General features: G+C 39.4%; 1 protein-coding gene across 4 annotated transcripts in view; it reads right to left on the bottom strand.

Annotated features, from left to right (window-relative positions):
* Positions 1–2,282: 2,282 nt before the first annotated feature.
* LOC110378127 (homeobox protein araucan) overlaps positions 2,283–24,332 on the bottom strand; it is an 88,592-nt gene continuing 66,542 nt past the window's right edge. For 3 of the 4 annotated variants that reach the window (XM_049840052.2, XM_021337247.3, XM_021337248.3), the window contains exons 3-7: positions 17,413–17,525; positions 11,178–11,494; positions 5,836–6,427; positions 5,620–5,682; positions 2,283–3,976 (exon numbers count right to left, since the gene is read on the bottom strand). In XM_049840052.2, coding sequence (XP_049696009.1) covers positions 5,643–5,682; positions 5,836–6,427; positions 11,178–11,494; positions 17,413–17,525 — 1,062 coding nt within the window. In that variant the 3' untranslated portion in view covers positions 2,283–3,976; positions 5,620–5,642. The remainder of the gene's footprint in view (positions 3,977–5,619; positions 5,683–5,835; positions 6,428–11,177; positions 11,495–17,412; positions 17,526–24,332) is intronic. The other variant, XM_049840189.2, reaches the window with a different exon arrangement.

Raw genomic sequence — 24,332 nt, 5'->3', positions numbered from 1 at the left:
ACGCTTAGTTCCAACCGCGGACCGCAAACTGGACTGCGTTGCACACTCGGGGTTAACCCAAGACGAGACTAAAATATTTATAAAGATACCAAACGTAAACGCGATTGTGTGTTAAAAGTTTTCTTATAGGGATATGTGCGACGCCGAGAGAATTGCGCTGACAGCCCTCCGCTGTGCTTCTTGCTGGTACTTTATTGGCAACAAACATCATGCCATAACAGTGACTGACAATCCCTAGTGTTAACTAACATTACTGTTTAAAGCCACAGACCTAATTTATATTATCGGTAACTTGGGAACTTTCAAAGTTTTCCTTCGGTTAGTTAGGTTAGCAATCTCTAGGTAATAGTGACCAAGATTCTAAAACAAAAGTCTCATTGGCGTTAGGAAATTAAATACAACATGTTTGATCGATGATGTAGATGCATCTATGATCTAATTATACTAATAAAGATCTAATAAAATTATGAATATCAATAGTAGAACTCCCAAAACGCTCTCAGTTCGATATCACCTTTCGCCCGTACTAAGCTTTACCTGTGTTGTTCTGGTAAAGTCGCCAAGGTAGAACGCAGTGCTACCAGGCGTGCCATCTGTCGCACAACGCTGGAAGCTCGTTAAACGATAACCCGGCTTCCTGGTTACGGGACTCTAGTTTGTATGAGTTAAATCGAGACTATTAGTTCCTGCGTAATCATTAGGATGTCAATTTTTTTTCGATCTGCTTAATGGATGTTATCTGGAGTTTTAGCTTTGGTGCAATAAGATTTTGTTAATCTTTTAAAAGCTCGATCATTTCTGTAAACGTTCCTTATTCCATCGTTCTCTACAGCTGGTCTATGACACTCAATTTAAATGAAAAACATTGTGATTTAGGTAACCTGAACATAAATGGTAGGTATGTCTTCAGTCACTCGGAGTATCAATTAGGGTCTTAGAAAAACGATTGTTATAGGATTTTAATAATATTCTTACTGGATAAAAGTACCTATTTGAATTTACGTAATCTACGTTTTCCAACTTTACTGCAAACCTAATTAATTAAAAGCGGGGACAGCAAACAATTTTATTGCGGCAATCATCGGCAAGGTTCGATCTCTGTAAAGGTACCGTACGTATAAAATATATTGGTGTCACACGCGTACGATCTGATTGGTTCCGCAGGTTATTAGCCGCTATTTGTGTTGTCAATGTTTATGACCGTTTTATTAGCGATGGCGGTTTTATTGCAGATTCAATTGTTATAGCAACGGATTTGATTAAGTAAAGCAATCGTTGCGTTTTGATTGTTACTAAATCTATCTACGTTTTATGATCAATATTTATCTGTATGCCCTGTTAGTTATTTTGCTAAATTGATTCCTTATTGGGAATAATAGTTTCCGTGATGGCCAAATAATAAATTACCCTATTGTCTTTCAGTAAGTTCTCTTTTTTCTGTTCTCAGTCAGCAATCAAATTTTATTGTCCGTTACTCTGCAGCTTTCTCGCTTCACCATATGCCCGAACAGCTCCTTCCAAAAACTGCAAAAACACTTTCAACAAGGCCTCATAGTGCAAAGTAAGCCCTAAATAAGAATAATAGTTTTACTAGACCGAAGCGGTAATTTCATTATGCAGATAAAGTATTTATAAAACAAAGCCATTAATTAATATAATCTTCGCTAACCTAAAAAAGGGCCGTAATTTTGTCTGAGAAAGTTAAAAAAGCTTCGTTTTAGTAGCTTTTAAGCATTGTTTAAGTGTCGGGAGTAAGGGAGAGACCCCTCGGCGACTACCCAACGACTTTTAGCGGCTCATTAAGGACTTTCCCATTTTATTTGTAAGTATGTTGGTACCCACCTCAAGATTGAACCATTTGAAAGTCGGATTCTTTTAATTTAGTTCCGATTAAGTACTCAAGAAAAGGGTAGACTATCAATAGCTGCTTCCGCTGATTTAAGATTAATTGTGGGCAAATGGAAAAGGTTCGGGCCGGGTTGAATTTTAATGAAACGATCCCGATACTATAATTTACTCTTTTTAAGTTTAAAAATCCTCGGGTAGCCTTTATCGTCTTGTAAATCTTTTTAGAAGCGTCGTTACAACGAATTTTTGCATCAGTGAAATCTTGACATTTTTGAACCTACGTCTTATAAAAACAGAATCTAATTGCAAAAATGTAAAACTTTGATATTGGCTCTTAAGTATTGTGTTTATCAGAATTTTAAGGTACTATGGTACCATTTCATGACGATTTTATTCAGGATTAAGGATTATGTCGTAAAATAAAACTTATACCGTTGAAATAAAGATTTAATTACAATCGTTACATAATTTTACTCATAATAATAATTAATAGGTATATATTCTATAAATATCTATATAGAACATTTAATATTAAGCGAATGTATTCGATTTGGTCACATTGAAATTTTCTTCTTCTATGTTTTTACATTAGATGAACTTTTATAATAACAAGCCTCAAAACTATTGTTTGAAATCTTGTGACCTGAGAAAAAATCGTAATCTTCTGTTAATGTGGGAAATTAACTTTTATATCTATGTAAAATACTTAATAAATTATCTTATATTACTGATCGATGTATGTATGCCTTCGTTACAAAATCTTTAGAAACACGTCTTCGATATTCACAGCTCCGATCAATTAACGCTGTGTGCAGACGACCAATAAGGTTCCGACTGTGGCCACGAGTGGGCCTCTAGACGTGTTCTCTGTCTGCACTCAGCGCTAATAGGTTAAAGAAAATATACACCAAACGTCAAATCCAATATGCTATCTATTTTTGACATAGTTTTCTACGCAAACACCTCATTTGACCAATATTTCAGCTTAGTCGGAAGGCATTAACAAAGATATCCACTTTGTATCATACACATTTTGATGCTTTACCCACACTATTAATTTGACATGGAAAATTTTCAAAAAAGTAATAAAAATTTTACATCAGTAAAGTGACTGTGACCGTTATAATAATAAAAAATATTCAGAATATTTTTATGTACATGTACATATGTATACTAATAATACTTTTAAACAATATTTATAAGTTTCATCATCGAAATATTTGTCGAAAACATCGATCGTGGTGAAATCATACTTAATTACTTTGTACACATCTTGACAAACTAAAATAGAAAATCTACAAAACATTTTATATGTACAAGGACAACAACAATAACCAAATCGATGATTGTTTATCGACTATTTAGCTAGTAATTAACAAAATTAAACAATAGTTTGTGTAGTAGGGGGTGATACCAAACCTAACCACCTTGCATTGTCTTCTTCCTCAATGTACAATTACACTTACATCTAATCAAAGTTAAGTCTGGCACCTGCACTAACGAATAACTTATTGCTCCACAAGTCATTTTAAATCATAAACATAAAATTGGAAGAACTTAGAGAAAACATACTATGTATAAGATTTCTTATCGTATGTAGAATATTCCAGTCGTGGAATTTGTAATAAATTTACAATAATTCACTAAAACCAATACAGGCTAGTTTAAATTTTATTACACTTAATTGCGCTTTTCGTGTATCTATAAATAATTTGGATTATTATTTCCATAATATTCTTAAGTCTATAAAAATACTGAGCAACGTCAATTTCATACAATGATTCATTCGATAAGTACTTAGTGACAAGTGACAACCGTAGAATAACCACATCAAACCAAACTTAAGTTCATACTTAACGGAACATTTTATACATCGTTATGATCTGTGCAGTTCAGAAATTTAAAATTACACTATGTGATGTACAAATAAATGTATGTATCAAATTATATAAACTTTACAAAGGGTCTATAGACCTAGTTGTTTAATCAGCCCTAGGCCATTTTACTAAGGTACCTATATTCGTGTCGTTGATCTTAATGTAAAACTGAAACACTGTGCCACTGTGATATTCTGACAGTCCCTAGTAGTTGATGGGTAGTGCAGCGACCCAGGTTTCACGTGCTTTACCTGGAACAAAAGATAACAACATTAAATATAAGAATCATGTAACCTGCAAACTGGCTCAAGTTAAAATCAAAGTGTTTCATTCTTAACGACTGCATCATTTAGAATGATTTTAAAACAATAAAAATATCCCTTAAAAAAGAATCTATAGCGGTATTTAAATGAACAAAAAAGAGGTTCATTCCGATAGCTGTTCTGATTCTATCGCGGCGTCGACGGTGCGAGCCCGCCGTCGCGTTCACACATATAACCGAAAAAGAAAAAATCTAAACCAATCGAGATGAGGTGACGAAACGTTCAGTCTCATTATCTGAGAATTTATTAACGAATCGTTTGGACCGGAAAACCAAAATGTGAAAGAAATAAAAACTCGACCTCGGCCGCGGTCATCTAAAGTTTGTACGGCGTCAATGAAAAAAGAAGTCAAACAGGTTGTCCGGGCGACCTGCGACTGCGACTGAATGAAACCGAGAAGGACCCAAGTCAGGATCGAGAGATAAGAGAAAAGATTAGGGCGTCGAAAAAAAGTAAAGCCGCTTTTAATGCGGAGGTAGTGTTGTGAATGAAGAGGATCCATTGAGATTCCGCGCCCACGCACGCTCGTGGTACGCGCGTTATCGGGGCGCGCTGGACCGCCCGGCTGCCGTGCGTCCGCGCCACCACCACCCTCTCCAAAGAACAATACGCATTGTACAGCACTGTACTACGATGTTTGTCTTAACAATCCCGACGAGTTATTTAAATTAGTCTTGGTGAATGTTGAAAACTTATAGTACCTATCCATGTTAATATCACTACGTGACTCCAAATGCCGAACAATAAAATAATTTTAAATTGGATTATGCCCTGATTTAGTAGCGATATCGTTTAGACAAATAATAAGTTAAAACGATGTAGGAATGTTATTTAAGGCGAAAACAAAAACTGACAATTTAAATCCGTTCTTTTTGGGGCTACTTTAAAGGAATGCCGCGATAAGGAGTTATTTTCGCGTCAAGGCATTCGAGGGACAAAAAGGCGTGAAAACCAAAATAATACAAAAGGTTTATAGAAGTGAATTTGTGAGCGTTTGGTTAAAACAAAATTCTTAGCGTTGCCGTCCTGTGAGGCGACTGCGGTGATGCGATTTATTGTAATGAGACGCGGATGCCGCTACTTCTTCTTAGAAAATCTTTGACGACTCTTAGAAATATGTGCCACGAGAAACTGCAAGCAATATCTTTACATAATCTGATATATACTTTACGCTTTTTCCAATTAATAGATATTTTAGCCAACCTTTAAGCCGAATATAGCATAAGTAATTTGAAAGGAGTTTACATTCATGTAGAAAGAGCTAATTTAGACAGGTCAACGTTATACGAGTGTAGGCGCAAGGAACGCGTCGCTCTGACAATGACAAATGACACAAGATTGCAATCTCGCCGCCCTCGAGTCGCGCGTCGCCCTTCCGCCTCGACTCAACTCCATTGTTTTCAATTACCGACATGACACCCCGGCGCGAGCTCCGCTACTAAACCGCAACTCAGTTTATGGTCCTCCGATATCTCCACCACGATCGTCCATTACGTGCGCGGCTCTCATTTACATATGCACGTCGCGATTATATGCTCAAGTTCTTCAATCTGAATCAATCTGTAACTCACCGCTATTGGCGCACGGTGCACTTTCAGACGGCCGACGCGAAACCGTTGGGGTGTTGGAGTGAGCTGGAATAGGAAACATTCACTCTTTTCACGTGACGTTACCAACATCTGACACGAAATAGCCTACACCGAAAAGTTGTTCACGAGCAGGATTTGTGCGTTCCTATAATGATGTAGTGTAATATATTTAGTTCCAATAAATGAATTAATAGTTACCTTTTATAGAAAGGCTTGAAGGCCGCAGATCCTTCGTTGTGGTGTGGTTGATTGGGCTGATGACTGTTAGCGGCGTGGTGAGGGTTGTGGTAGGGATCACGTTGAGGGGACTGCTGATGTCGAGGGAAGCAGTAGCCGGAGCCCCCACCGCTGCCGAGTGGATTAGCTACGCTGGGCACCTTCATGTTAGGAGGTGTTTGCGGAGGGGTGTCTGTCTGCACATCAGGGAACGAAGCTGGGTGCACGCAAGGGTGTTGCCCACCATACTGCCCGCCGGCGAAACCACCGTATCGGCCATATGAGCCACTGGCTGGACTTGCAGCTGCTGTCGCCGGCAACGCAAACCCGTTAGAGCCACCATCCGAAGGTGCCGCTCGCTCTGGTTGGCCATATGCATGCTGCGGCCACGGCTGAGCTGCTGGTGGTGGAGTTTTACATGCCGCAGTGTCAGCCAAAGACCATATTTTCGGTTTCGAGGCGGGAATCGGTACGCCGCAGTCGGACGAGCCACGCTTCGCCTCTTCTTTAATTCCGTAGCCCAACATTTGGTGATGCATGCCCTGCAGCATCTCGTCCCCTTTTCGCTCCTCATCTGTAAAGATAATCATATTCATCGATCATATTTTACGTCCGACTGGCAATAAACGCGTGAGCGCACGTTATTGCTATCAGATTAGTCGCAATAGCCGAGGCCATAACTAACGCGACAACAATAAAGAGGGCTTAAAATGTTCCTAAAAATCGATACGCTGCGGATTCAATCGTTGACGTGACCGTTACAAGCAGAACGTAAGTTTTAGCTAGTAAGAAGCAGGATTTCGCGGACCCCTCTAGAAAAGTCGTGTGAAAATACGTTAGGCGTGCAGTGACCCATTCGTTAAGTGGTTATCCGATTAGCGAAGTGAAAATACCACTTTGGGGCGCGATTCCCCCGCCGCGCCGCGAGCGCCGCTACCGATCCCTTTCGTATTAAGCCGAGCATTTATTTCGCATTTCCCGGCGCGCCCCGCGGCACCGCACTCTCCACCGCGGAATGCGCGACCGATACTATTTCAGCTCTAACATTGTGACCATTTTTCTTAACTTTTTCCGAACTACATATCTTAAAAAATAAACTTAGTTATTATCAATGCGTAGTCAAGTATAACTTCTATTGACTATTGAATAACCCACAATTTTATATTCCATCAAAAAATATTGCGATGGTAAAAGTGCTATGAAATAAACACTAAAGTGTATCTCGCTTGAAAAAATTTGATGTTATTGTACAATTACACAAAAATGTTTATTCAGCGAATTTTATAAGGCTCTAAGTATTATCATAATGCCATTTTCCGTTGTAAAGTGGCTTTTGGCGGGTGCGGAGGCGGGCCCGGGGCCGCTAATGAAATTCAGAGGCCCCGCTAGCGCGCGGGTGAGCGCGGGGCTGCACGCGGAGCGGGGTGGCGCGACCGCTCGACTTCATTCTCTTTATTCCATTTAATGCTGACTGCTCCTAGCTTTTAAGAGGGGTTATCCGCGTTGCCCTTCACTAGGGATAAATAGGGACGCCACTGATACTCCGCGCGAAGATATTTATCCGGCAAATTGTTTTAATTTTCATTGTATTAATCTAATAAAGGCCCACAACAGCGGGAGATAAGCGTGCCATAGACGATTTAATAATGTTTTATTTTGGCAATACATTCAAGTTAATTTGTAAACAAATTAAATTGAAAATAGTTGATGGTAGGTACGCAGGATAATTTCAAATTATTTCAAATTGTTTAATAAAATCAGATCAGAAGTCTTTTACTATCCAGTCATAATTTGCGGAACAAATGTTTATGGATTTTGACACGTTGGCAGAAATATAAGAGTGGTCTGAATATACATATTGGTAGAAGATATGAATTCAACCATTTTACGTGACTTCTCAATTGAATGCGGTTACTGGTTTTAATTAATAAAATAACTAAACCATAAACAAGGAGTAATTTAATTAGTGTACCGAAGGAAATCCGCCACTTAAAGTTATTGCAAGAGGCATGTGTTTATAAGGATTAATAGTGAGTAGCACTACTCTAATGTAGAACAACGTCTTGTCAAAGAAGAAACTCAGAGATATTTGATTAGGCATTGAAAATGACTGGAGTTTTACAACAAAAGTGTTATGGTTAAAAAAGTAAGATTTACATATTTTTGGAAAGTAATTTTTGAAACCGTTGAGTTATTCGGTTTACTCAGCTTTTCAAGTGTCCGTTTCAAATTAAATTAATATATAAGTATACTAATACTAAAATACTCAAATTTTCTGTAGACACAAGAAGCTAACAGATTGTAAATTAAGCGCAGGTAGAGAATGTATTAAACTCAGTACCAGGTTGAGTTGCGCTCGTTGTCTCGCGCTAGTCGACACGTAGCGGTCGGATCGCAAGGAAAGTGTCATTGTGTACACTTCGCACTGAGTGGTTTTCCCTTCAGTATGTTTTAGTCACAAGCCGCGCCAAAGTGAGACATAATAAAAAGCCGTCTCAGTCACTCTGGGCACCCCACACTGTCTCCATTTTACTAAACTCCTTGTTTTGGGGGTACAATCGTTCGTCTAGGATTTGTTTCTGTTTGAATATTGAATTACACGTATACAAAAGAAAATGGCTAGGGAGGGATTTTCCTTTGAGATGCCTACGTAAGAGTTGAGCCCCTAGTGCCAACTTGGAGTTTTATGCAAATGACATGGATGATGCATTATAAAAGTATGCAGTGTATCATATGAAGTGTGTAAGAGCGGTTGGCGCTAAGTGGTTGCACCCCCACGCTGCAGCCCTGCACTTAACAGCTGAGGTCAGTGCAATTTATTGCTCGTCGCGTTCTCCCCGGGGCGAATGGCGGGCGCGGGCGGACGACGCTCACTTGTTTGTGTTTCTTCTACTCGTTTTCCATTAACGCGCGCCGGATTAATATTTTGTTTGCAATGCGTGCGCTCACGACAAAAATTAACATTTATTGGTAGGGTCCGAAAATGAAGCTTTTATTCATGAGTGGCTTAGCTCCGGATAGTTCTGTGTGTTTGTTTGCCAACGACGGTCTAGGGATCGCGTGTGAAAGCTTTTATATTGGCTTTGTTTGCCGTGACTTAAAATGATATATTACACGTCGCTAACATTGACGTTTTTGTAAAAGAATGGTTATGAACGTTAGTGAGAAATGTTATGGTTTGTTTGCAATCTGGCTCTAGGGTTGCTTTAATCGGAAAGTTGTTTGACTAAGCTTAATCCGGTGTTACTCGTTTTTAGATTACATATTCATTCTCACGAAAAAGCCTCTTAATGGTAGGTAGTGTTCCGATTAGCTATTTGTTTTTGTAGGAAACAATTTAAAAAATACAAATTAGAAACTATTTTTGTTATTTTGCGATAAGTATAGGAAAAGACTTATATCATACTTTAACTTTAAAATCTAAAATCGACTGCCATACTTATTTATTTTATTAATGTTCCATCCGTTTTTATACTGTCGACATTCAATTATGTTGTGTCGCAAGACTAATAATATTAAATAAAATATGACAACAATCGCGTCACCCCAGTGCTTGGCGTCGCTGGGGGCGCGTGTCCATAATCCTGAAGACAATGCGTGGCGTCTTGCGTTTTTTCTCGCACTCTCAACCGAGAGGGATGTTAGATTACATCGATGACTTGCCGAGACGACGGCCTGACGACGGTGCCTAAGTCGACGAAATACGACACAATATTCTATATGGAACAGGTAAATGACAAACGTTTAGTACCGGGCGTGGTGAATTACTAAGACTACAACATTTTTTGATTGCCATCGACTCAGAAGATTTGGTATAAAAGGTTGCAACACACTAGGGCCTTGACTTTTTTATGATTAGGTGCCACAACTAAAACTTAAAAGTGACCACTGTAAGCATTACCTGCTGATAGAATTAAGTCTTTTGATAATCAGCGTAGGCTTAATGAAGGCGTATTTCTGTATTTATGGTCGTAAATAAAGTGGCATTTTCATAATAAACCACAAATTTGAAATTCGTTCCATCATTTGGAGATTCAAACACACTCCGTCCATACATCTTCCTTTTTATGAATCGAGTGCTATGGCAGCGAGTGGCCTATTCACGGAGCGTCATAATACACCGCGAATTAAGTACACTTCTGTCGCAACAATAGTGGGCTTCATTACACGAGCGTATGCCGGGCGTTATGCGTGACGCCCTCGCGCCTCCATTAGAGTCGCGAACTTCGCTATGAAAACACTCTGTTAGAAGCCATCTTTATTGTAACAATGCCTACTTATAATTTATGTTGTTGACAACAGGCTAACAGCCGCCCTAGCAGTTCTCACGTAGCGTGACCAATTCGTATCTGGATTTTATTATTGTATGAGAGCTTTTAAGCACTTTGGAAGTTTGTGTTTTTAAGTAACTTATTGTTAATCTAGCTAGATCTTTTGAGCCTTACTTGTTTCTTTTCAAAATAAATGAACATTTACCATTTGACTGTCTTTTTAAGAATAAAACACAAACGCCTATAAAACACAAAAGTGAGCACGAGAAGGATGAAGATGCCTACGTTACCTTCATTCTATTAGTAGGTACACATTATAAATCCCCAAAACCGTACTTACTCACGTTAGAGCGGAATATCCTCATAAAAGAAACGATCCACGATCTCGACAAATCCTTTGGCAAGAACATGAAGTAGGGCAGATCGTCAGACAAGCTGAACGCGACCTCCGAGCGTCGCGTCGGCCCGTTGTAGCGACGAACGGAAGACGCGTTATATGAAATTTGGGCCCGGGCGCCGCCCACTTTACTACGAATAGGAAATCCGGTAGCGAGGAGCGGTTACGCACAGTTACACGCCTGAGACCTCCCCCCGGCCGCACGCCCCTCCGACCCCTCACCTCCTCACAGACCCGAACACCCTCCGGCCCGCAGCCGCGTTATGCCAATTCACTCGACGATTTATACACCGACTAAATTAAAGCTGTTTTAAATGGATAATAACACTGGCACAGTTTGAAAATAAAAGAACACGCAGTACTCACAGGTCAAGGGCAATTAAATGCACTATTGGAAATTTAAACAATCGCATTCGCGCATATCAAGAACAAACACAACATAATACATCAACGTACAACAGTTCGCATCGCAATCGGAAATGGGAAATTTTATTGCAACATGGATAGATGGTTAAAGCTTTAAAAATTGAATCAACATCCGACAGTCAACGATTGTTTTCACTTTAAAATTTTCAATTGGAAAACTGCGTCATGATTTTCATGTTTAATGACTACGGTTGACTATCGGACGTTATGCTTTACGAAACTCTACAAACCTTTGTGAGGTTTAATTTTCTCCTCCTGTTCATCTTTATCTTTTTCCTCGTCTGAGAGCATCGTATCGTCATCGTCGTCCGTCTTATTCTTAGGTTCCCACGTCATCTTATTTTCCTTCTTGAGGCGGCGGCGCGCGTTCGCGAACCACGTCGACACCTGCGTCAGCGTCATCTTGGTGATGATAGCCAACATTATTTTTTCGCCCTTTGTCGGGTAAGGATTTTTCTTGTGCTCGTTCAGCCACGCCTTGAGCGTTGCCGTCGACTCTCGTGTTGCATTTTTCCGCCTGGCAGCTAAATCGTACCCGGCTCCATATCTGTCGACAAACATGTTTATACTTACATATGCCTAGTGAATAATTTACGCTTCCGGCCTTAGCAGAGCTACAAACTTTCGCACAGAGCGCACACTGAGGAGTGGATTCGGACTACGGCTTCTTGAGTGACACGTTAAAAAAATGAATGGTATAGCTCTATCAAGGGAGAATAATAAATGAAGAGTTAATAATAGTGAAGTGACTATTCACTTCATACTTAGAACTTAATTTCAATAGAAATACATCTTTAATATAACGTGATGTTTCAGTAGGTATAACATATTTCAGTTAGTAACATCGTCCATGCGTCGAATCGTTTACAGCGAGCAATAAAGTGGCTTTTAAATTCGTAGCAGATAGGCGTTTTATTTGAGGCAATAGATTTCTCGTAACGGCAGCAAAAATAAAGCTATCGCGGCACGGAGCGACATTCGGTACACTTTTTAGAGCCTACGGTCCCATTTGCATCCGCATTCAGAGCGTAATTGTGGCTTCCCCCGACGCTGCCAGTATTCGTACCTGACTTCGATTTTCTCGCCGACATGACAAAGGCGCGGTCTAAGGGGCCCAATATATAGGTTTTGCGCGTGAAAATAGTTAAAAAATGGTCCCGAGTCGATCGGTATTCACTCAAATAGCAATGTTAAGCGACGCTCTTAGGGTCTACTTTTGAGAAGATTCACTAAATTTCCACATAGGTACGTGTTGTGCATGATACGAATAAGATTTGCAAAATTGACAGCATTTGTTCTTTTTTAACGCTGTCGTCTCTTGATTTGATCGGGTAGGTTAGTTGTATGGGAGGCAGCGTTCTATGCAGGTACTCACTGCGTAATAAGAGTGAAAACTGGCCTACAAATACTATTATTTATATAAGACACCCCGTACGTAAATCTCTAATGCGAAGAGAATGTTGGTCTCGCGTGCTTTCGAGGGAAACTTCAGGAAATTGTAGAGGGGTAGTAGCTTAAGACAAAAGTCACAGAATACTGAATATTTGCAACGCGTATGAAACAGCTTTTTACGTCTGAAACAAAAACAGCCTGAAATTATTTCTTTGTATTGTTCCATAAATCCTTTTTATTTATTTATTTAAAGTTTGTTTTGCATTGTTGCTTAGACTTGTTTCTAGTAGGAAAGTCGTTGCCGAAGTAAAGGGCGGATCGTTGCATCGCGGTTGCAATTGCAGGGCGGTGCAGCGCAGGCGTGGGCAGCGTGGGCGTACTACCACCAATCGATCGCGCCGCCATCTTGCTTACCGGACATCACCGGAATTGCTAGTCGCCGAACGACCGCCGGCCGGCGACACAGGCCTCACGCGCCAACCAAGTCGCCAGTTTTATTACAAAAACATCGGACGAGAACCCCATACTTTGAAATTCTAATTCGATATTTTTTGTGAAAATTCATGCTGTCGTAGAGTACCAACTCGCCATATTGGTATGTACGTATTCCCGTATGAAACACTCGTCGTGCCATATTAATACACGTGACAAACGCGCATCTATACAAAGCCTCTGAAACCGAACCGCATTAGTTTGAACACGAATAAGCTCTTCAGAGATCTACAGTGGTTAGTGACGACAGCGGGTGTTAGAAAAAGAGCGCTTTAATGCTTAACGTTTTATTGATTCAACCTCGCCTAGAATGGTGTACAGCCCTGAAGCTGCTGCGAGGGTTAAATGCTTTAAGCTTTGTTAATTAATTTAGACAGTCCACTTACTCGGCGCGCCCGCCCTATGAGAACACATGCGTGGCTCTAAGAATGTTAATACTTTAAGGAGCGGAAATACTTTGTTTCTTTGTTAATTTTGAGACAAAAACATAAAACCTAAAAGTGAGCTTTGAGTAATGTTCCATTTTGTGCACCAACAAATGTCTGGATTAATTTTCAGTGACATTTCCTGGGTTCGGTTTTAAAATTATTTTAATAGCATAGTTGCAATGGAAAAGCATCAATTAATTTCTTTGACGATCAAAGATTCTTAATCGTTTAGGATTATGTTGTCCACATATGTTTAATTGTAAAATAGTCAAGTGTAAATCTTAGATCATGATTAATGACTGTGAGTGAGATATTAGAGAATTATGGTAGAATTATTGCTACCAAGATAAATAAAGGGACTGGAGGGAAAATAAAATTTTGAATAAAGCTGTACCTACGTATTTAGTATGTCAGGTCAGTGTGAGGCCTGACGCAGAGCGGCGCGTTGTTGGGCGGGCGCTTACAACCGTTGCTACATATTTGCGCTCGCAGAGTATTCAATTCGCGGTATCGAAGGTTTACGATCTACCCGCTTGGGGGAATTGCGGCCTCTACGTGCCCTCCCCCGTAAACGTACAACTATATACGAAAACGAATGTACGAGTACATAAGTAATCCCCCGCTGTGGGGAAGGTTTGGCTGGCAGAATTAGGATTCACAACTCAAGTGCGAGTAGGCATTTTAGAAACTGTTTGCAGCCTGTGTTTGCTGTTACTTTTATTATTTTTGTAAGACTGATTCGTTGACTGCCTTACCTTCTGTTTTTTTGTAACGTTTTGTTTAAATAACATGTTAGCCGTAAGCACGAACTTGAAGCCGTAAGACTTTTCAGGATTTGTTGAATACCTTTCATAATTAGTGATCGCCATTTTGTATATGACAATCACACTTGTAATATTTATCTTATACCATATTGTAGTCTAGTCAGATTTTTAAGTCCAACGTTGTAGTTTTTTCTATAGCCATTAAATAAATCTTTGTTTTGTAGAATACCGAAATTTTTTTATACAATTTCAGAGGGCTTTATTCTACTATATCTACCTACTTCTTTTATTTTTAATACTTACTCAAAGATATTACGAAACTTGTTGTCTATAAGTATAATCAAGTTCCAGTAGGGTACTGCGCACATAAAAAAATAGGTTTTAGTAAAAAAAAAATATGTTAAATTTAGTTTTTATTCAATAATAAAACTGTGTACAAATAAAAACCTTTGCTTGAGAGTTCAACACCTCGAGTATAAGAATTTGAGAGAGGATTTTCTCGTGTCAATCATATTGTAATTCTGCAGTAATTAGTTAATAACGCGGGCTTCCTCCTACCCAGGCTGGCTACACAATTATCTGATACATTTATTATTAACTTACACCTGATTGGAACGCGCCGTATGATGTATTAATTATGATCAATACACGCACCGGTAATTGTCTTCCGATAACATACGGTTTTTGTAGGTTTTGACAGCGACAAAATAATTAATAATTCTAGCTTAACACCGACCGGTAATGAGAAATTCTTATAAACTGCAGCTGCACATATTACGAGGCAGTTATACTTTTATTTTCTGAACTAGTAACTTGCTGAACCAGACAATAAAAGTTAAGTCAGCAAACAGACAATGCGTATTTTTCTATATAGCCTGCTAGGTAGTATGTTCATATATTTTTTATTAAATTTATCTTGAAAACAACTATAGTAAAACCTGCAACTCATTCCATAAGAAGAAGAAAAGAAGATAGCGAATCCCGCTTTACCTATCATTATGATAGTTTCTAAGCAGTTACCGAGCTTGTGCTAAACGCTCATAAATGTCGCTCGAGCTGCGTGTCTCGTTAACAAGCACCCTTACTTGGGTTATTTAAAAAGTAACAACCCAAATCGTTGGCACACAAATAATTCCCTCAAAGCTCCGTGCTCGGGGCGCGGTAATTTCCTGCGCATTTTGATCTCAATGGTGCGGTACAAGTGCTCCCTCGTCTCTTTTCTCTAATTTTTGTACGTTTTCTGTGCTCGAGACTTTTGTTAAAAATAGCTGAGTAATTTTTCATTTCGGCGCGCGGCGGGCGTGGCAGATTACAGGCTGTTCCAAATAATACGCCAACGGTACTTAACTCGAGAGCGCCTACACTCGCGGCCAAGTTTTGTTGCTTATGTACGCTTTTCATCGTAGTTGTTTCTTTGTGCGGCTATTTATTCGGTCCGGCTAACTTATTGCGACCCCCGGAACGTTTTATGAGTCTCTTATGAAGTTTTTCTTTTGAAATGAAAACAACAATTTCGTTGGCAACAAAATGTAATTACGTTTGCAAATTGAGCTTACAACTGCGATGTAATACAAAAATAATTTATTTAAACATTTTTGATGATGGTCTATTCTATTAAGTCTTTAAAAAACATTGTTATAGGTAGGTAATGGAAATAAAGTGATCATCCTATGCGTGCGCCGCAGTAGTGAACAATTGTGTTGGAACATCGGGGGCGCTATATATCACGGTGTATTTCCGTGCTCGTCCCGCCACGATACCGTAACGTCGCGTCTTTTTTACGCATAAAAACTAATGTCGCCTCTAATTATTTTTAGATTATAACGCACCGCCTGCTATATATTAAGTCGAGCGCAGCCGAATTGTCAGCATAACTCCGCTTTGATGTATCATGATTTGTTTTTATTTTCAGACAGTTTCAATGTGATTCATGGACGGATAAATTTCAAGTGCGCCGTGAAACGTATATTTAATTGATGTGTCTATATAATACATTGTTATGACACTGTTATGATGACTACAGACGACTTATAGGCGACAAGTTTATGTAGACGATCTACTACAAATAAAATCAAATAAGAGGCCTCCCTTGCTCCTCGACAAGTCTGACGGGTTGATAAGTTTGCCGAAAACGTCAACGCAACGCGTCGTACGTTCGCGTTTCAAAGAAAAACTGTGAATTAATCAAGTACTAGTGCGAATGGTGGTGTCATCTGTCTCTGTCAGAGGCGCTGGTGTGTACGTGTCGAAACGGGACAGCGAACAACCGGGAGTGGTTACTCGGTCATTTGTCCCTTGCGGCCGACACGCACTGCCTAGCGCACTACTACGCATGTGTATTCCTGTATCGTTGCACTTGAAAGTTTTTTAACTTAAATACCACCTCTCAATACATTTAAGGAGTCACATATTCCACTCTTTGTCATGTTATTGATGATGTTTTATCGAAAGAATGCTGGGAGAATAGTCGACTCTAAGACGACGTCTCAAAGACACGTGTTGAATGCTTTGCAACATAATGCCATTTGTTAATTGAGTGTCTTATTACAAATACATGAGTAGGTGCGCTTACGGAGAGAGAGATAGGTATATACCTCAACTAATTATTATCCACATTCCTATGTTCCACAAACAACATATGTATTAAGTATTTAATGGACATGTTTACTGCATATATTAAAGGAACCTGTATAACACAAATTGTTAACTGCTAAATATGGCATCGGCCGAACATTATCTATATTTAACCAATCCGAGTAAATCTTTTGACGGGTTATAGTAACCGACTCTTAACGACCGCATATAAAATGTCAACAAGTTATAATTATGACAAGAGTTTTGACAATGTCAAATGAGTAACATGAAATCATTGATTTTGAGATGCATGTAACATCCAGATATCGGTCCAATAACTACGCGAATACAAACGATAGACCGTAATGATAAAGATTTTATATCCATTTCACGAGCAGCTGTTATTGGGGACAAACTAATCAAATGACTGCCCAATAAACAGATTCAGTTAACGAGAAAGCTGACACGATGTTTTAATTGTGTTGCAGAGACAATGTTTTAATTCTGCAACATGTGTGTATGTTAATATATTCAGTAGGGGATTCATTTAAGTTTAAAACGATCACTCAGTAAAACGCGTCCGAATCCAATAACACTAAAACACGTTGGGGTACATATGCACAACATAACAGAATTTATTAAAGTCAAAACGAGTCGCCAAATACAAACATGAGCCTTTCGCATTGCAATCTATTAGAGAGATAAGTCTCGATAGGGCGGTATTATGTTAATCCGGGTGCGGCGCGGCGTGGGCTTTATCTAAAGTGGCGCGGGCGCTGTGGACCTCTGGGGTCTCTTGGACCCTGGGGACTTACCCGTAGGCTGCGAGTGTGGGGTCGTAGGGGTAGTAGCCGCCGGAGGGTTGAAGGCCAGCCGACGTCCACGCAGACATCTCGCCACCGCCCTCCTTGAGCGCGTAAGGGTTGCTCTGAAATACCGCACGACACAATAAACAAACATGCCTTCGGCCAAATGATCATGTTGTAGTAACGTCGGATTTGGATACAGTTTATTTCAGTCGACACATTGTTGCCACACGTCAATATTCAATAGTATGCATTATTTTAGGTTTAGGATTCGCTTTATTAATAGGTATGAACGAATAAGTTAGGTACTTTGATAAGACTTTGCCCAAATCACAGTTGTATGTAGACTGCGTGTCTGTCTTTATACAGTCAATCAGCACAATCTCCTTACCTATGCCCAAAATCCTTAGAACGAATATCAAAGTAAATTCCTTCGATCGGTACAATTCACACGGTGTTAGAGTGCGATGCGAGCGCTATCGTTATCCAATTATTTCAAATCCGTTAGCCATTAACGCGAGCACTCCACATCGTTAAGCCAACATGTAAGCGGATAAATCTCGACGCATAAATACCTTTCAGTCAATCGGCCTTACAAATACGTCTGCTTGAATTTAATTAAAGTTAACTTAATAAAAGGGAATAAACTCACGAACAACAATAAAAGTCCCAAGTGTACTGGCTGACATATCACTGGCGTATTTGCATAATGTATGGAAGCAGAGGGGAAAACTATTAAGGCCTAACGCACCCTACGCGTGATAGTTGTTTAACAGTGAGGTAGTGAGCGGGGATGCTACCCTCCTTACTCAGTTATTCGCATACATTAGGAGCAACTAAATTAAAAGTGTGAACGATTCGAGCGCGCCTCGGGAGCCTGTCCCTTGTCTCTCCCTAGCTCTCGCTTCTGATAATAAAATGAAAAGCATTATGATACGTATGGCACTGGTTGTGACGCGATAACTGTATAAAAAGAGCAAGCTTATTTCCCCCTCTACTTTAAGTAAGAAATGTGTGTGTCGTTGTGTTTAGTAATTTGTTTTCATTTTACGACAACGCTAACAAGTGTGTTTTGCTGCATAGGTAAATATTCCTCAGTTTCCTTGTATTCTTCTGAAAAAGTAATACTGAAAAGTAACTCGTTTTATTTCTATAATTATTTGTGAACACCTTAAGTTCGTTAGTTTAAATGTATTTTAGCTTTTTCTAACACTCCTAAGATCATTGCATCTTAAACGAAGAACTATAGTCCTAAAACCTTACGTCTCTAAAACCTTATAGGTAGTTGAGTTAATTTTATAGCTAACCGCCAACGGCGGGCTCGAGAACAGTACGACAGGAGGGAGGCAGTTCCGGAGCGTTCGTCACTGCGTCGTCGAGACAGGCGCCTGATGACAAATGGCACTCTATCTACTGCCGTGGGGAGAAAATCTACATCTGTTGTACGTAGAAAACAAAGGAGCGCACAACCATAGGAACCTGTGCCACTAAGCGATAATGTACGTAGTATTGTTTAATAAGTTATTTCATTTTTCAGGGTTCGCAACTTTCCAATTAAGGTTCTTATTATTACTTCCATGCTTATTTGTAGCATCTATGAGAGGCTTGGAGTGTTCTTCTAAACGCTTTATAAGGGTACACTAAAAATAACAATTGAGAAATGTAATAGGTTCTACCTAGCCGTAGGATTCTATAATGAAATATAATGTAGGTACCTCCAGCATAAAAAAACGACATAAAATAAGACTAAAAATGTATGAAGTACTTAAAAAGATAAGAAAAATGATGTACCTAGGCGACTGTAACATAAGCAATAAAAAGTAACACAAGCAATTACAGAGAAAAAATAATGACAAAAAACCGCTTTGTACCATACCTTATTAGAATGGTAACGAGTATTTGTGAGATAATAGCATAATTATTGTTCAAGAGCTGAGCTAAATAGTTGTACTAAGTAAACAGCTCGTTTGCTCATTGCGCAGACAAATTGTTCGGCTTAGTTAACAGTTTGCATTAGTAATTATTGTCATTGCTGACGTCATCAGATTTATGTTCAACACGACAGTACGACTCGGAAATCTTTATTGCATGTTGAATGTCACGTTTCTCGTCAGCGTCACACTCGATCGTGTCGACACAAAGAGATCTATGGAATTTGGACGGTGCAAATATACAAAATTTATTTTATTTACAAGCCTACGTAATATTTTTCGGCCACTATGTGCGTATGTATATTTAAGCGTTTACACTAAATTAATAAAACTTTCCGTGATACAGGCTACATTTAATAAGGATGCCTAAAGAAGTTCGGAACGCGGGATATACGATACAGGATAGACATGTATTCCAATTGGTCTTCCTATGAAGTGTGTGTGTGTATTTACATTCAGGAATGGTTTAATCAAGGCGATAAATCCGCGCCTAACTTGTTGACACTGAAAGCCAAAGCGCCCAAAAACCCGAAGCCAAAGGTCTCGATGTATTTTTTTTATAACGATCTTTTGAATTTTGTCAAATTTGGGCGAGAACATGTTTATTTACAAATCCGCCTTGCTATGCGATGTTTTGATAGTGACTGCCTAAAAATCCTGTAAATAAAGTTAAAGAAATATAAAGAAGAAAATCAAACCTAGCAGACCACTCCAGAATATGTGGTAGTCAAATATCGCGGAGAACATTGGCTACCTCCCACTATTTCATTTTATGGGATTTTGAAAAACAGGCTATAAGTACTTTGCGAATAGTTTAATATCAGCCTACCTACCTGTCATTTTATGCTATAAAAGCTAGAAATCCCACTGAATTATAAGGAAAGCTAAATTATAGGTACATAATTTAAAATCATTTCGGATCACATTAGCTAACATCGTTATTTCATCATAATTTATAATGATGGCATCCAGACCAGTTGTCAGACACGGCAACTATTCTCTCGAAGGAGATGAACCAGCTGCGGAGGATACACTGGGTATAATGCACAGGCATTTACGCGGACACAGGTGCACACTCCCTATTCCCTTAATCTCCGATGAGACGTTAATGTGACATGAATAGAGCTCTCCGATGCTCTCAGACGTACGGGTGTACCTATCAATCACGAACTGACTTCGGCCTACTTTGGGAAAGTCACTCGAACTGGAGGCTCCAGTTTCTAAGTACCTCATTGTCAGCAGGACGAAATAAACAAAAGGATTTATATGATTCTAGCTGTCTTCCTGTGGATCACGCCCGAAGGAACTATTACCTATAAAGAAATAGACTATCCTTTCTCAGATCATCACATTCAGGTAATTAAATACCAAATTTTATTTAAATGAGTTCAGCAATTTTGGCTTCAAAGCGCGACAGATAGACTGACAGAGTTACATTCGTATTTATAGGATAAATGATTAGGATTAGGTAAGTAAACAGAAATTGCGACATACAAACTAGCCAACACATTGTTGTTTACACGCAATTTATGTCAATATCTGATATACATATTTCCGATACACGTTCATCATCGTTATTGTACTAATTATTATGTATCTAGTGAATGTCAATTTTAATTTGAACATGATATCGCGCGAAAAATTGTTTTTGGTACAAGATCAAAACTGATACCTTAATTGAACCTGATAATTATAATTGGCAATACACGTTCAATCGCTTATCAATCTCGGTGTAGTATGGACATTAACGATCTGGTTTGTCCAATCCAACGAAATTCTGTGAATTTTGATGAAAAGATAAGTTTCCTTTTTAAACCGTTATCTACCTGTTATAGGTATTATTATATTTTTGATAGTTATCGTCACGATAGCAATTTTTTGTCAGAATAGGAAATAACAACATCATAGTAATTACATTATAGCTTTTCCATTATAGGAGTAAAAATCATATTAATTCGTTTGGGACACAAACACTATCTTGAAATCCCGTACATAGGTTTCCGTATATTTTATGATTGGTATATAATTATCTAGTGAAAAAATACCTAATAAAATTTGTATTATCGTAGTGTTAGGCTATATTTTTAACTTCTTTTTTTAACATGACTGCAAGAAGCTTCTAGTACCTAAGTTCGATTTTCCGGTTTCAGTGAAACATTATCAGTATCGCAATGAATAAAAAGCAATTTTAGTTATATGTTCTTTCCCGGTGAAAGGGATCTAATTAAAAAGATTATATTTGGATACCCTATACCTAATACCCAGCTATTGTTTCCCTTCTAATTCCTTAAATGAAAATAGAGGCTCATACACAAGAATATACATTAAGGTTAAAGCTCCAAAGCCAATGGGGAGAGTCAAGAAGCCAGAGAGCAACTGTAAATGATTACCACATCATTAATATCTATCATTGTATAAGTAAACATTACACTTTTTCGAGGTTCCCCAGCAAATAAGCCAGTGACAAATTCGCGACCGCAACTCTTTTGTGGGACTGTGATAAAAATTGCTCCTTTTCCTGGCGGTGACAGGGTAGCGTGGTTCCCTCTGAGGTCGGGGCTCGCTAACTATGAGTGATGATTGTCTCGCCCCCGACATTAGCGGCGAGACTCGAGGACGCACGTGCCTGCCCGAACATTAATGATTATGCTATTATTACTTATACGACTATGCATATCCGACTTCGTGTTAGGGATTTATCAACTTTTTTTGTAGTGACTAGGGAGCCCCGATGATATTAAATTCGATATTTTTAGGCTCAGTCAGGTAAGTATAATTTTATTTTCCGTCTGTCTATCTACCTCTCAACACCTTTTTTCTTGGAAACGCGGATTATTTCAGTGCTTAGGTACACCATTAAACGTCTAGGTCTGCGCAATCAAATTACCTATATGACGCATTTTCCACACATTTGCAAAGTATCCTTTCTAAACCCCAAAGTGTTGCATGAGAAAATTTCAGTTCGTAAATCTCAAACATGTTTATTTTAACTGGGGTGATAAAGCTCATTTATTAACTCTCGAAAAATCTTATCCGCACCAATTCATCCCCCTTTTCCGTAAGACTGGGTCTAACAACATTTTAATCAATTCTCCACAGACTCCGCGAGTCAGCGCGCCAGATAGACTCATTACACCAACCCCAAATAAATATAAACAGTAGCGAAAAGGGGCCGGCCCCACTATTAACGTTATTCACACGCGCCGCTAGATCCATAAATAAGAGCCAACTACGGCCGCGACCCTAGAACAAAAAAAGACAAAGTTCACGTTCGACTGATCTGTGCGGTTCATAAATAAGGCTCGTTTATTTCATTGCATTAAACTGGTGATAAGTTATTTGACGGTTCATAAATTCGTACCCCATCGGTGGTTGGAGCCGCTTATTGAGCTAGCGCGCGCCCCGGCACCGCCCGAGGCGCCGCGCCGACCCGCCGCCTTGCCAAATCGTCGACACTCCATCATACCGCGACTCAGCTTTCTGGCTACTGTGCGCCAGTTAAAGGCATGATTTTACTTTGGTATCGTGTACGGCGATAACATTTTCTGGATCATAAACAGTATTATAAAACGTCTTAGACCACAGCAAGTGCGTGCGTCTAAGCAAAACATAACTTTCGAATCGGAATTTCAATATGTATCATCGATGGTTTAATATAGCAAGTCCTTCAACCGTAACTGCAAAAAGAAATAAAATTATTCATGCTATAAAATAATACTGGTAGGAAACACTACTAGCAGAATCTAAAAGTGAATTGTAGCGAGTGGAAAAAAGAATGACTCTAAGTGGATAAAGAGCGAATACAAACGAAAAAGTCATTTGATGGCGCACGGCAGTGACGTAAGAGCACGCGGCAGGGCACTATGAGTCCTGTCCTAGCGAGTTAAAGGCTGTATTTGTTATTCGCGCAGACAACGTGGCTAACTTCAATAAAGCTTTCCCCCAAATAAGCCATAAAACGAGCGGCGACGGGCGCGGGCGTTTTAGCTACGTTCCCGTTCCAATTATTTGTTTGTGGAGGCACAATCATTTTATTTTACGTTTTATTTAACATTTATTTCGTTACGGCAATTTCACGGGTATCAAAGAATTGCTAGATTGTGATTTAAACGAAATTGGTTATTTTCCACTTCGAGAACTGAAAGTTATTTCTCTCGGTATCGAGTTAATATTATTTTATTATGCATGATATTGTGTTCTTAATCAGAAACATTTCTTTTTACAACACTTTATTATTGAAAATTGAGCAAACGCTCGTAATTTGAATTGAGTTGTACGCCGTTATTAAAACCTCGTTGATGGAGGTTTGCAAGCTTTATTAATGAGGCTTAAGGCTGGGTCAGGTTAGTAAATCATGTTTTCATTTTTACTTTTAATTAGACAATTTATGAAACTTGGCTTGATACTTCGTTAATCACCGAGCACATGATACCTAGCTAAGTAAACCCACAAGAATGATGCAAAGCCGCTTGAAAAATGTGACCATAAATAAATAAACAATAAACTGGGATTAAACAAGTCAATTGGAGCTCAGACACAGACAATGTGCGGTCACGTTTAACTGCCGAACCCGACGGTAACCGATCGCGGCCGGCGTAATTCAATGATCGTAAACGCTCGCAATGATATCAATTAGACGGGGCCCCGAGACCGATAAAGCTCCACTTTAATTAGGAGAACAAACAACAGACGGTTCTTAATGAGCCGTGCGCGTGTGGAGGGCGAGAGAGGTAATTAGGTCGGGGGAGACTCGGTGCGGTGCCGCCGAGGGCGATCAATTATTGAGCCTCCGTGATTGATTCGGGCACGCCGAGCTGCCGCGGCCGCGGTCCGCCGCACACCTCCGCGCGACACCGCGCTACTCTTAATCCTTGTTAGCCTCAAATTGTAACTCCTCTAAAACTGTCTCCATTACGGGTCTCGTCTAAGCCGCAAACACAATGCCAAACTTGTGCTCGGTTTCAATCCACGGAAAATTTTAACAAACCGGAACATGTA

Source organism: Helicoverpa armigera, chromosome 1 (assembly GCF_030705265.1).
Source record: "Helicoverpa armigera isolate CAAS_96S chromosome 1, ASM3070526v1, whole genome shotgun sequence".
NCBI classification, from domain to species: Eukaryota; Metazoa; Arthropoda; class Insecta; order Lepidoptera; family Noctuidae; genus Helicoverpa; species Helicoverpa armigera.
Note: the sequence above shows the minus strand (reverse complement) of the source record. Positions and strands in the feature narration are given on the sequence as shown.